This window comes from Girardinichthys multiradiatus, chromosome 2 (assembly GCF_021462225.1).
Source record: "Girardinichthys multiradiatus isolate DD_20200921_A chromosome 2, DD_fGirMul_XY1, whole genome shotgun sequence".
Lineage (NCBI taxonomy): Eukaryota > Metazoa > Chordata > Actinopteri > Cyprinodontiformes > Goodeidae > Girardinichthys > Girardinichthys multiradiatus.
Window position 1 is genome coordinate 30,980,279 of NC_061795.1, and position 15,184 is coordinate 30,995,462.

The 15,184-nt window shown below is 44.8% G+C and overlaps 1 protein-coding gene across 1 annotated transcript in view; it reads right to left on the reverse strand.

The window, feature by feature from the left end:
* Positions 1–3,827: 3,827 nt before the first annotated feature.
* Positions 3,828–15,184, reverse strand: part of LOC124857848 (myosin-1-like) — a 31,071-nt gene continuing 19,714 nt past the window's right edge. Inside the window, exons 2-3 of the mRNA XM_047349386.1 lie at positions 4,321–4,431; positions 3,828–4,228 (exon numbers count right to left, since the gene is read on the reverse strand). Of these exons, the coding sequence (XP_047205342.1) occupies positions 3,966–4,228; positions 4,321–4,431 (374 nt within the window). The 3' untranslated portion in view covers positions 3,828–3,965. The remainder of the gene's footprint in view (positions 4,229–4,320; positions 4,432–15,184) is intronic.

The window sequence follows — 15,184 nt, forward strand, 5'->3', positions numbered from 1 at the left end:
TTCTACATTACACACATAGATAGTTTATATTCTACAATCCCCCTTTTGAACTCTCATAAAAGATTTCACAATCTAAAATGTCCTAAGAATAAGTAGAAATACTCAGTGAGAAACGGTAACCTTGTTTGGGGGCCTGGAAATGGCCTCCCTGTTTGCAGCTCATGTGGGGTTAAACCATGTTTCTGATTTATAGAACTCCATACAGACATCAGAGCTAATGGTAAAGAAGTAACCCAATTCATTTTGGTCTGTGCACAGATTTTAGCCAATTTGGTTTTAAGGGTTTGATTCATTCTTTCAACCTTCCTCTGTGACTGTGGATGATACACAGTGCCAAATGAGTGTTTCAGTCCCAGGAATTTTTCCACTTCCTTTAGTTCATCATTTTTGAAATGTGTTCCGTTGTCAGACCTTATTTTAGCTGGAAAACCGTGTCTAGGGATATAATGATTTATCAAACACTTCACCACAGATTTGCTGTCTTCCTTTTTTGTAGGCCATTTCTCCAGCCATCCAGTAAATGCATCCACACACACCAACAAATATCTGAACCCATTTACTCTCTCAATCATGTCTGTATAATCCATGATAACCTATTTTCCTGCTATTGGGTCTACTGGGGACTTTCCAGGTGCTGGCTTCAAGGTTGGTCTAACATTGAACTGCCTGCACATCTCACATGAATTAATCCAATGCACTCCCATTGGTTTCAAAAAAGGGTGCCACCAGTGTTCAAGATTTTTCAACATTTGCGTTGTTCCCACATGTCCTATTCCGTGTGCTTCTTCTAGGGCTACTTTATTAAGACCTGGTGGCAAGATGGGACGTCCGTCTGGGCTTCTCCAGAGACCACTCTGATCCTCTGATCTCCCTCGGGCCTTCCAAACAGATTTTTCCTCAGGAGAGGCCCCCTTTTGTAATTTCATTACTTCTTCCAGGGTGGGTTCTGGTGTCCACCCTGCTTCTGAACACAGCATTATGTGCCTGGGCGGATATCCTGCACACTGTTTAGCTGACTGGTCAGCTGCCTGATTCCCTTGTGCTACTCTGGTGTTACTGCTGTCATGTCCTCTGCATTTAATGGCGGCTACTTCTTGAGGGAGCAACAAAGCTTCAGCCAACTTTCTCATTTACTGTTCATGTTTAATGGGTTTCTGTCTTGCAGTTCTGAATCTTGTCCTCAGCCACTGTTTGAGTTCTACAGGTACTGCTCCTGTAGCGTATGCACAGTCTGTGTAAATGTTAACCTTCTGTCCTGCTCCTAGTTCCAGAGCAGCTATTACTGCCAAAACATCTGCTCTCTGCGCTGATTGTGCATCTGTCAGTTCCTCTGCCTGTACTGTGACAAAATCTGTCCTTGTGTCTTCCACCACCGTGTATGCTGCCATAAGTCCTTCTGTGTCATGTCTGAAGCAGCACCCGTCTGTGTACAGGTTTTGGGCGTCTGTTAGGGATGTACTTTGTAAATCTGGTCTGATTTTTTCATTGAACTCCACTTTTTCTGCGCAGACATGTGGTGTACTAGTAATTATTCTATCTGCCATGTTTATTCCTTCATGTGTATGTGATGTTTGGGGCCTCCAGCACCTTACTCAGCCTCTGTTGTCTCAGTGGTGAGAGTGTGAAAGCCTGAGAGTTCACAAAGGTCACCACACCATGTGATGTCAATATGTTAAGAGGATGTCCCATCACTACATGAGCTGTTTTTTGGATTATTTTAGCCATCCCTGCTGCGTGTCGGGTGCACTCATGATGTCTTTGTTCCATGTTGTCCAGCATTACACTTATGTACATGAGGACTGTCCTATCCCCCCCTTTTTTCTGAAACAGCACACCATTTGCTGTGTGTGCTGTGACAGAAACATCCAGCTAAAATGGCAACGTGTAATCTGGGTGTGCCAAATGTGCAGCTTGCGAGAGGCTGGTTTTTAAGTTAATGAACGCTTCTTCAGCTTCTCTGGTCCATTCAAGCGGGGCAGTGAGGTTTCTCATGCCCTGTTTATTGACAAGATCTCTAAGGGGTGCAGTGAGGTCGGTGTAGCCGGGCACAAAAGATCTGCTATACCCTGTGAGTCCTAGGAACGACAACATGTCCTTAACCAGGAGTGGTTTTGGATGGGACAAAACTGCAGATTGGTGAGCTGGGGACATCTCCGTGCCAGGTTGGGAAACTACTCTGCCCAGAAAGTCAACCTGGCGTCTGCAGATCTGGAGTTTGGCTTTGCTAACCTTGTAGCCTTTTTTAGCCAAATGTGACAGGACAATTGCTGTTGCCTCAAGGTATTCAGCCACAGTGGGTGTTGTGAGAAGAATGTAATCCACGTACTGAATCAGAGTGGTGTTTGGTGGTAATAGGCAATCTTGGAGAGAGTCTTTTAGAACCTGATTGAAGATTCCTGGAGAAAGCGCGAATCCCTGCGGCAAACGAGTGTATCTATACCTATGAGATTTATAGGTAAATGCGAAAATGTCCCTGCATTCTAAAGCTAAAGGAAGGCAGAAACATGCGTTGGCCAGATCAATGCAGGTAAACCAGCAATGGTCAAGATTTGTCAGAGCAACATAGGGATTGGGCACGGGAACGGTAGGGGTGGCCAAAGCTGCATTTATGGCCCGTAAATCATGTGCCATGCGCCATTTACCTGTCCCTTTTTTCTCCACTGGCGGTGGTTTCAGGTTGCAGCAAAACCCAGTATATGTCAGCCATTGAGTCCTGCAGTGGCTGGAGGAGGTACTGTCCATGTGAAAAAGAATTGTTATTGCCACAAAAGAACTGGATGCCATTGGGCAGGTGAACCTGCAGTCCATCAGTCCCGCATAAAATGGTTGCTCCCAGTTTTATTAACATGTCTCTACCCAGTAAATTTACTGGTGTGTCAGTGGAGACTAGATAACTGTGATTCAGTGTCTGTCCACCAATTTCAGTCTTTAAAGCTTGGTATATGGCAGGACCTGTTTTGCCCCCGAGAACCACATGACAGTTGTAGTCCTGGTGGAGAGTGTGTTTGGAGGAGCCTGTTTGATGGTTGAACATGTGGCCCCAGTGTCCACCAGAAAATAAAGGCTATTTCCGGACACAGTCACAGACAGCAGGGGGTCCGCAGTCCCACTGTCTTCTGGGGTCGGTGGGGACCTTCAGTGGTGCTCAGGCCAGAGACTAGGCTCGTCCCAGGCCAGTAATTGGAGTTGTGGTCCGTGTGCGCCATGTGCTGGGCAACCTCTGCCTCTGTATGGACGGGCTGGAGGAGCCATGGTGGAACCATAACACCCATACCCTCCGGGTGGACCATTCTTATGGGGGCAATCTCGGGCCCAGTGTCCAGGCTCATTGCAGTAATAACACACATCAGCATTACCCAGTCTCCTCTGTGGTCCTCTCTGGAAACCCCTTGCTCTTGGCCTTGCCCGTCCCCCAAAACGACCAGCATGTCCCTGATATGGGACCGGGGCCTGATGCCACTGTCCTGCTCTTTCTCGATTTCCAGGAAATGGAGGAGCCTGAGGGGGCTGAGACACTGCACCTTTATACATAATGTTAGATGTTTGCACAGTGTATATGTATATATATATATATATATATATATATAAACTGTGTATATATATATATATATATATATATATATATATATATATATATATATATATATATATATATATATAAATATCCTAAATGTAATATATATTTTATTGATATTATGGTTATCGTTTCTGTATTATTTTCCTAGGTCGTTAAGAGTGCAATGCATTTCAGGAATGATAGGAGCTACAATATTTGCAAGAAACAAAATTTATTGCAATTAAAAAACTATTTACATAAGTGCCTGAGTTGTATGACTCAACACTGAGGGAGACAAGCACAGAAGGACCTTGTACTGAGAAGAGGAATGTAGTGGCATGGAGAGAAGGAACGAGAGGAAGTTTAGGTTCATCCCTGGAGAAACTGCCACAGGCATAAAAATGTTACATTATTCGGGGTCCACATGGTCCAAATTTAGTCCAACTGTGCTATGTTCAAAAATCATCCGCATTAATTTGAGCTTTATTAATTCCTGTTTCTCTAGTGACAGTCTTTCCAGGGATGGAGCTAAACCCAGGAGGAAGTGTTCCATGGAGGAGTAGACCCGCGGGGGTGGAGGTGGTGGTGGCCGGTTCCGGAGAGCTTCTAGAAGCTCCCGTTGAACCTCAGATGGCTCCTCCCGGGGTCGCACTGTCCTCCTCCTCCTCCTTCCTGCAAGATTAAACAGTTCTTAAATTAGATACCACACTGAGCTATTGTGCTGATGTGCAGGTCTACTCCTGTATACTTTGACATGTACACACCTACGGGAGGTTGGGCAGCAGCAGAGGATGAAGGAGCAGAGTCGGGGACAGATGAGGCAGCAGGTGCTTCTGATGGAGTGGACCTCTCCTCTGTGTCCTCACCATTTGTGTCTGTCAAAAAAGACATGGCAAGATAGTACAATATTAACATTAGTCAAAGTCAATGTTTTCCTTTTCAGTTTATTTCACCAAATAAACTGCAAAATCTTAGAAGAAATTGTACAGCAACTAAGCTCTTCTTCCTGCTGTCTCGATCTTTTACCCACAGCTTTCCTTAAGAAAGCTTTGCCTGTAATAACATCTGATTTAACACAAATAATAAACACATCCCTTTTGTCAGGTGTTTTCCCCCAGGCCCTAAAAACAGAGAAGATTAGTTTAAGCTAAATGATGTCCGTTTAATGACGTTTGTTTTTGTTTGTGTTGAAAAACTCAGCTACAGTAAATGCTATGCAGACCAGCACTCAGAAGGATGTGTTCTGTGTTGTGTTTTTAAAGTTAAGACAAACTTTATTTAAAGGGTGGTTTTTAAACACAGAAAATCGGCCATAATGCTCCATCAATGCTTATGCATTTCAACCCTTTTATTAGTAGTATTTTAAAGGTATGTGTTTGATTCTGGTAACCAGCTATAAGCTTCTTTTGTTAGCTCCAACCGCTAACGGCCAAGAACACGTGCTCGCCCAATTTATGAGTCAGCTGAAGATCATTTACCCAGAAAGTTTATTAGTTTCCAATCTAGGAAGTGAAATGTCCTTAAATATTATTTTACTAAGCATGATAACTAATTAAACACCATTAAGACCCATCTATCCAAAAGGATTGGTTCTTATTCAAAATAATATTTCCTTAAATATTATTTTAATATTTCCTTAATATTGTTTCTATAAATATAATTTTAATAAGTATAGGCAGCTAATTAAACACCATTAATACCCATTTATTCAGAAAGGTTTGGTTCTTATTCAAAATTAATATTTCCTTCAATATTATTTTACTAAATAAAGGCAGCTAATTAAACACCGTTGAGAATTGGTCATCCATAAGGTTGGTTTTATTCAGCAAATCATTCTTTAAAATGTTTTATCAAAATAATATTTTATCTGATCTTGCATTGTGAATCAATGTATAAAGGTATACAAGTTACAGCCCAAGTTAGTTCCAAGACTAACTTAACTTCATTTCCAAATTCTTCAAGATAATCCTTGGTTCTCAAACATAAATAACATTGCACGGTTATGTTGCATCACTCATTTGGTCATGATTTTCAACCATCGTTGATTCAGTTGTATATATTGTACATAGCCCAATAGTCTTCCTTATTCTTTCATTCTGCTTGGTGGTTTAGTTGGGTTGTTTTAGCATAGTAAAGAGTTTGTTGACTGAAATATGTTTGACTTTGAGTTGACTTATTTTTGCCAATATATTCAGTATTTTAAAGAAGTTTTGTGAATTCATACAGAGGTTTGCTGTTTAGTAATGCCAGAGCTTGGCTCATCTCTTTCAATTTCCTAATACCACCGCATTATTGGGCTCGTATTCACAGGACAACCCTTAACAGAGTGAAATAGTATTTAACAAAATATCAAAGTACTCTTCGTCTTCTGCTTTATCCGGGACCGGGTCGCGGGGGCAGCAGACTCAGCAGAGACACCCAGACATCCCTCTCCCTAGACACCTCCTCCAGGGGGAGCCCAAGGCGTTTCCAGGCCAGCCGAGAGACATAGTCCCTCCAGCGTTTACTGGGCTGTCCTCGGGCCTCCTCCCGGTGGGACAAGCCTGGAAAACCTCCAGAGGAAGGCGTCAAGGAGGCAACCGGTATAGATGCCCAATCCACATCGACTGGCTCCTCTCGATGTAAAGGAGCAGCGGCTCTACTCCAAGCCCCTCCCAGATGCCTGAGCTCTTCACCTTATCTCTATGGGAGTGCCAGACCACCCTACAGAGGAAGCTCATTTCAACTGCTTGTATCCGGGATCTTGTTCTTTCGGTCATGACCCAAAATTCATGGCCATAGGTGAGGGTAGGAACGTAGACCGACCGGTAAATCAAGAGCTTCGCTTTTTGGCTCAGCTCTCTCTTCACCACAACAGACCGGCACAGTGCCCCCATTACTGCGGCAGCCACACCGATCCATCTGTCAATCTCCCGCTCCATTCTTCCCTCATTCTTGAACAAGACCCCGAGTTACTTGAACTCCTCCACTTGAGGAAGGAACTCCCCTCCAACCTGAAGAGGATAAGCCACCCTTTTCCGGTCGAGAACCATGGCCTTGGACCTGGAGGAGCTGATCTTCATCCCAGCCGCTTCACACTTGGCTGCAAACCGCCCCAGCGCATGCTGTAGGTCTTGGATAGAGGGGTCCAGCAGGACCACGTCATCTGCAAAAAGAAGAGACGAAATCCACTGGTCCCCAAACCAGACCCCCTCCAGCCCTTGGCTGCACCTAGAAATCCTGTCCATAAAAGGTATGAACAGAACCGGCGACAAAGGGCAGCCCTGCCGGATTCCAACATGCACCGGGAACAGGTCCGACTTAGTGCCGGCAATGCAGACGAAACTCCTGCTTTGCTTGCACAGAGACCGGATGGCCACTAATAAAGGGCCCCCGATTCCATACTCCTGGAGCAACCCCCACAGGGCATCACGAGGGACACAGTCGAATGCCTTCTCCAGGTCCACAAAACACATGTGGACCAGTCGGGCGAACTCCCATGAACCAACGAGTACCCTTTAGAGGGTATAGAGCTGGTCCAGTGTTCCACGGCCGGGATGAAAACTACACTGCTCCTCCTGAAGCTGAGGTTCGACTATTGGCCGGACTCTCCTCTCCAATGCCCTGGCGTAGGCCTTACCAGTGGGGCTGAGGAGTGTGATCCCCTGTAGTTAGAACACACCCTCCAGTCACCCTTCTTATGAAGGGGACCACCAACGCAGTCTGCCAGTCCAGAGCCACTGTCCCCGACCATCATGCAATGTTGAAGAGGCGTGTCATGACAGCCCCACAACATCCAGAGACTTGAGGTACTCAGGGCGGATCTCATCCACCCCCAAAGCCTTGCCACTGCAGAGCTTTTTAACCACTTCAGTGACTTCAGCCTGCGTGCTGAAAGAGTCTAACCCCGAGTAACCAGTCTCTGTTTCCACCATGGAATGCGTGATGGCAGGATTGAGGAGATCCTCGAAGTACTCCTTCCACCGCCCGATAATGTCCTCAGTCGATGTCAGCAGCCTCCCACCCCCACTGTAAACCATGTTGGTGAAGCACTGCTTCCCCCTCCTGAAGCGCCGGATGGTTTGCCAGAATCGCTTCGAGGCCAACCGGTAGTCCTTCTCCATGGCCTCACCGAACTCCTCCCAGGCCAGAGTTTTTGCCTCTGCCACAGCCCGGGCAGTGGCATGCTTGGCCTCATGGTACCCGTCAGCCGCCCCAGGAGTCCCACATCCAACCACAGCCGATTGGACTCCTTCTTCAGCTTGACAGCGTCCCTTACTGCCGGTGTCCACCACCGGGTTCGGGGATTGCCGCCGCGACAGGCACCGCAGACCTTATGGCCGCAGCTAGGGGCAACAACATCGACAATAGATGCGGAGAACATGGTCCACACGGACTCTATGTCTCCAACATCCCCGGGAATCTGGTCAAAGCTCTCCCGGAGGTGGGAGTTGAATACATCCCTGGCCGAGGGCTCCGCCAGAGGTTCCCAGCAGACCCTCACTATGCGCTTGGGCCTGCCAAGGTTTTCCGGCTTTCTCCTCTTCCAGCGGATCCAACTCACCACCAGGTGGTGATCAGTGGACAGCTCAGCCCCTCTCTTCACCCAAGAGTCCAAAACATGTGGCCGAAGGTCTGATGATACGACAACAAAGTCGATCATCGACCTCCTGCCTGGGGTTTCCTGGTGCCAAGTGCACTGATGGACACCCTTATGCTTGAACATGGTGTTCATTATGGACAATCCATGCCTAGGAAAGAAGTCCAATAACAAAACCGCTCGGATTCAGATCGGGAAGGCCATTCCTCACGCCTCTCCAGGTGTCGCTGTCATTTCCGAGGTGGGTGTTAAAGTCCCACAGCAGAATAATGGAGTCCCCAGGAGGGGCACTATCCAGCACCCCCGACAGGGATGCTAAGAAGGCCGGGTAGTCCGCACTACCGCTCAGCCTGTAGGCTGAAACGACAGTCAGAGACCTGTCCCGAAGGCGCAGGGATGCAAACCTCTCATCCACTGGGGTACACCCCAACATGAGACGAGCTGGGGTGCAACAAGCAAACCCACTCCAGAGTAGAAGAGAGTCCAGCCCCTCTCGAGGAGATGGGTTTTAGAGCCCATGCTGTGCGTGGAGGCGAGCCCGACTTTTTCTAGTTTATATCTCTCGACCTCCCGCACAAGCTCAGGCTCCTTCCGCCCCAGCGAGGTGACATTCCAAGTCCCTAGAGCCAACCTAAGCATCCGGGGATCGGGCCGACGATGTCTCCACCTCCGTCTGCCACCCTATCTCTTTGCACTGGTCCTTCATGGTTCCCCCTGCAGGTGGTGGGCCCACTGGGGAATGGCCTCACGTCTCTTGTTCGGGCTTGGCCCGGCTGGGTGCCGCGAGGAGCAACCTGGCCACCAGGCACTCTCCGACGAGTCCCGACCCAAGGCCTGGCTCCAGGGTGGGACCCCGGCTCCGCCGTACCAGGCGACGTCACGTGCCTCGTGTCTTGAATCGCTCTTTGTCTGACCCGTCACCTAGAGCCTGTTTGCCATGGGAGACCCTACCAGGGGCCCCAGACAACATAGCCTCTATTAAGGAATTAATATTAAATAAAAAATAATGTATTCATATTCATAATCATAATCATGACAAAATGTGCGTAAATCCACACAAACGTTTGACCTGCCATGAAAATGTGTGGAAGCCACGCAAACGTTTTCAGTCAACAATTATAAACTACAGAAGACTAAAACTCACCTAAATTAACTCCATCCAGTTTTATTTAATTCGTGGAGCATCAAACCTGATGCTTTTTCATGAGTTTGAGCTTTTTTGATTTAAACCTGAGGGAAGAAACTGAATCACATTTAGCTTCATAAAGTAATGTGACACACAATTCAGAAGATGATGGAAACAACCTCAGTTGGATGGAAACTGTGAAACTTACAGTTTTCGTCACCTGTAGATGGAAATGGCATCGTTTTGTGCGCTAAGGAGCATAAAAGGCATTTGAATCATCTAAGGGGCACTTTAATTCTCACTGAAAAAGAAAACTGGGTCGGATCAGCAGATTCATTTCTAATAAGTGAGGTTTGATGATTCCTAAGGTGGACAGGCTGGAGATAATCACACATGTCCATAAATAGCTGTATAAAGTTGCGTGTTATTGTGGAATGTTGGCAGCTTTAGCACAGCTGGAGGACATTGTTAATGGAAGAAGTTGGAGAGAGTGTTTTTTTTTTTCAGAGATCATACTGATCTGCTGGCACATGATGATGCATGACTTATCAGATGGTTTAGATTGCCTAGGGCAATTATTTTGGAACTCTGCATGGAGCTGGCCTCTGTGTCACAGAGGAAACCAAGAGGAACCGTGTGTCGCCGTGTGTCAACCGGAGCTTTTCAGATGGAGCTGACTGACAGGTTGGGTATTTAACAATCATCCCACTCATGCACTCATACTGCTATAGGGACACCAGCTCTAAATGAAAATGCTTTTATGAATATAAATGTAATTCAATATATGTGCAACCTCTTTGTGGTGCGCCAATGCAGTGGCACGATGGCCTTCTCAACTCTATGATTCCTTTATACTATACTCAAAATAATTATAATTAATCAAATAATAATAGTTGTGTTCATACAGTGTGTGTGGTGACAGTTTTTCTAGTAAAATTATGAGAGGCATATTCATGTCATATAATGATCAGCATTACGCTATGATTGAGCTTAGTGCTGCAGCTAGACAGCACCGTTTGGTTTAGATTCACACATTGTAGAACTAAACGGATTGGAGCCAAAAAAACTTTTATTTTCAGCCAGGTTTGAGTCACTGATGTCATTCAAGTAGTTGTTGGTTTGCTTTAACTGACTACAAATAGCCCTCATGATGTGTAGACGCAGTCTCTCTTAGGGTTTATCGGACAATGGGAAGCGGTTCTTTGACTGTCACAGCACCGTTGCTATGGTTGTTTGGACACGTGATGGGTGACTTCCGGCTACTTTTACTACTTTGCATATGTATTTAGAGGTGGGGACCAAGTGCTATGTGCAGCTATGTCAAATCCTCCGCAAGTTGGGATGTATGAAAGCTACATGTACGGTCACATGTCTATGCGCAGTTTTGCACATCTGATTTCAGAATTTCTGCCTTCTGCAAACTTTTAGTATGAAAGGTGCGCACTCTTTCGTACATGAGACCCCAGATCTTTACCTTTGCGGATTTGCTAAGAAGGTCATAGGAGTATGCTTCTACAGTCTACATGTGTTCGGTCTGTAGATCTGAAGAAGGGCTATGGCCATCTCCCCCACAGTATTTTGTAGGGGGTACTGCGAGAGTATTGGGTATCTGGTTGACTTTTAAGGGCTATCCAATCCTTGTATACCCAAAGCAAGACTCGTGTCTGCATTCTTGGTACAAACGTTAGCCTGTTCCCAGTGTGCATTGCAAGGGCATGCCCCTTGTCACAAATACTGTTAAGGTGTTCATGGACAGCATCTCAAGGTGTAGTCATGGAGAGGAGGGTGTCTGGTTTGGGAACCTCACGATCTCGTCTTTGCTTTTTGCTAATTATGTGTTTCTGTTGGTTTCCTCAGGCCATGACCTTCAGTGGAGCAATTTGCTGCTGTGTGAAGCCGCTAGGAAAAGAGTCAGCTACTCTAAGTCTACTTCCATGGTTCTCAACCATAAAAAAGTGAACTGCCCCCTCTGGGTTTGTGGTCAGTCTTGCTTCAAGCAGAGGAGTTTAAATGTATTTGTATTCTGTTGAGTGATGGTAGGATAGAACAGCAGATAGACAGATGGATTGGGGCTTCATCTGCAGTGCTGCAGGCACCATTTTGGTCTGTTTTGGTGAAGAAAGATCTGAGCCAAAAAGCAAAGCTCTCGAATTACCAGTCTGTCTATGTTCTGCCCCTCACCTATAGTCATGAGATATGGATCAGAACCAAAAGAACAAGATGCCGGACAATGGGCTTCTTTCAAAGGGTTGCTGGACTCAGCTTTAGAGATAGGGTGAGGAGCTCCGTCATCCGGGGGTAGCTCATAGTAGTGACACTCCTTCGCCCTATCAAAAGGAGTCAGTTGAGGTTGTTCAGGCTAATCAAGATGCCCCCTGGGCACCTCTCTTTGAAGGTTTTCTAGGCATGTCCCATTGGGAGGAGACCCCAGGGAAGACCCAGGACTTGCTGGAGGAACCGTTCATGTTAGAGGGACTCAAATGCACAGCAGATATGAAGAATAATGTTTTAATGGTAAACAATGGAAAGAACTTACAAAATGGTCTTGCACAAGAACAAACTGACACGATGCTCAGGAAGTGGATCGGTCATCGAAAGGCAGATTAGCGGGGCAACAGGGAGCATTAAGCAAATGAAAAGATCAAGCAAAGGAAAATGACAGCCAGCAAGCTTAAATACAGGGGAAAAGAGAAGAGGCATGGAGACACAGGTGAGGGAGATCAAGGAAATTGGCAGGCATAGGTGGAAAGAATGAACTTAATTGCCATGGTGGAAGTGCAAAAGGAATGCTGGGCAACTGTAGGAAGAGACTGGGACTAAACAGACATATGCACAAACACAAAATAAAGAAGGGAAAGACAAATATATACCTGAAGGAAAACAAACTAGAAAACACATGGAATAAGCTAAGAAACTAAGCACAAAGAACATACACGAAAACACCTAAATGAAGATAACCACTGATCAATGCAAAGAATAAGCAACATCATAAGAAACACAAATAAGAACAAAAATCTAACACTAGAAATTATGACAATATATCCTGTCTGGCCTGGAAATGCCTTGGAGCCCCCAAAATGAGCTGGAGGATATCGCTAGGGAGAGGGATGTCTGGTGCCTGGACTTGTTGCCCGGCGACCTGTCATATGAGTAAAGGACAATGGATGGATGAAAGGAAATTACACACAGTTCTTTTTACTGATTAAGTGACTTTAGGAGGTAATTGGTTTTATTTAGGGTGATCAGAGTGAAGGAGATTGAATACATACACAAACAAAAATGTAAACTTGTAATTGTTCTTCCTCTTTACAATTATAAAGTATCTTGTGTTGTTAATCACATAAAATACATATAAAGTACAAGTTTGGCCTTACAACCTGACAAAAAAAAGTGTCGGTAGCCAAAGGCTACATCCACATCCCCACAAAAGCTTTTATGAACAGGATGGCAACAAGTTTAAATCCCCACCATGGCTGGCATCTAGTCAGTGTGGCAACATTTTACAGACAAATGTTCTTGATATCCTTCAAATTATTGGGCTGAGTGTTGCCCACAAATGCCTTATCTCACACATGCTGACATGCAGGCACACACTGCTCATTGTACAGCACAACTGCATGAACAAAGATATAGTGCAGGCAGACACTATTATAAGTCCTTGGAGATTTAAATATGTGACTTGATTTTTGTAACTACTTGAAGCCATGTCTCATTTCTGAGACCTCACAGCTGTAGGCCAGTGCAGAAAAACTGATCAGACAATAAAGCTTGGTGAGACAACCATGTGTTTGTGTATGTTTGTGTTAATGTGTGTAAATGTATCACAGCTGTAAATGTCACCATTCAATACCTTGGGGGAGGGAAACATCCAGTTAGTTTTATGACTCACAGTCCCTCCCTTTAATAACCCTCTCAGCTTTATCGAGAAATCTTCAGGACTTTTAGATCACTTCTGGTCAATGGTATTCCTTATCTCCCCCTCTTCTTCTTCTATCTACTTTTGCTCATATATTGCCTCCATCACCCAACTACCCTGAAGCCCCCAGATCCACTAAAGATGTCAGACAATGGTTTCACATTGATCAAATGAGACACTGTGTCAGTTCCATCACATGCCACAGGGAACAGTCAGAGCAAGTAAAAATGCTTGCGAATGTGTGCGAAAGTGAGAGGCATGTGTGAATCAGCATATAAAACAGCAACCATCTATTTAGGTGTGGATTCGTGACGTCAAGGCATTGTCTGAAAGAGCACGTGGGAGAAATTGAAGTGGGAAAAATGGCTGAGCTGGGAAAAGGAGGAAAGGTAAATCAAGCAGAATGAAATCTAATTCTGCCACAGTATGAATGTCATTACAAATGGATTTCCCAGGCACTGCTCACTGGTGATCTGTCATCAAAACAGATCTAACATAAACAAGTTTAACAAAGTCACCTACACCTAATTCACCAAATGAAAGTTTTCCTAACACCCCTGTCACCCAGTTGCACATCAACTTTAAATTGGTTCAGTGACATAGGAAGATGTACAACTTTAAGGAAATAATGCTCCAGATTGTCTTTCTACACATTTGACGTTGTAGCAAACTCAAGCTGATTTCTAGTTAAGCCATGTATATTGCACATATGGGGCATGGAAACACAATTAAAGAATAGTGTTAGTCTATTCAAATGTCCAAAGGTGACATTGCTTATTTTCCTGCAATACAATGCAGACACTCAGGCTGAAATGACAAAGACAATCTTTGGTTAGTTTAGTATTTCTCAATTAGTGGAGCGCTCCCCCCTGGAGGGGCATGTTTAGGAGTCAGGAGGTCTGTGAGAGGCAAGGTGGATTCAACTGTCTTTATTCATACTTGAACCTCCAGTCACTAGGTGGCAGGAGTGCTCAAACAAAGCCTGTACTGGTGTAATGATGAAGGAGAGATGGAGGAGTTTGTCATTGAAGTAAAAAGAAAAACGGAGGATTTGTCTGTGGCAAGAAATGGGAGTAAACATAAAATCAGAAAATATAATGAAGCCTACCTTGCTCTTGGATTCACCGTTAATACAGTCGAAAATAAGGAATGGCCCGTTACTGTTTCATTTCTGAAAACACTGGCAGCGGATAGCATGAAAGCAAACCAATTAACAAAGCACCTGGAGACTTTACACCCCAGTTATACTAGTAAGTCATTGGACACTCAAATACTTGACAAGTATCACCAATAGGCTGGTCATTTTGTGAGCACGACATCCCCTCCTTACTAGCCATCAAGTGCTGCAGATGCCTGTAAATTACCCATTTATAGAAATCAGGTGTGTGAAGGCAGGAAAACATTTAAATCATGCAGTATAGGGGTCATAAAGACCACAATTAAAGACCTCTGGTTTAGGGAAATGCATTTGAGTTATGTTCATAAGCTAAAATATAATTGGTGTGAAATTTTGCACAAAAAAAGGCAGATACTTTGTGAAAGGGAAAGATGTGTTGGAGCAAGGGTCTAATGATTACAATGCTTAAAAAAAGCCTTGAATGTTGCATAAGTTCTACAAAAATGCACTTCCTAGTGATTCATTTACACTTTGCTATGTGAATTACAAACTGTTTTACAGTTACAAATGGAATTAATAAACAGAACCTGGATATGGTTATTTTTTCCTGAGGCAACTCAAGAAGTTCAACCTTCCACAGGAGATGTTGGTCATCTTCTACACTAGCATCATTCAGTCTGTCCTGTCTTCATCCATCTCAGTGTGGTTTGGCTCATCCACAAAACAGGACAGGTGCAAACTGCAACAAATAATCAGGAATGCAGAGAGAATAATCAGGGCTGACCTTCCCTCCATCCAGGACTTTTTGTGAGACATATCCTGTAGAGTATGACTGAAAAAAAACAAACCTCTGAGGGAGGAAAATCCATCCATTAGCTCTTCCATTTATC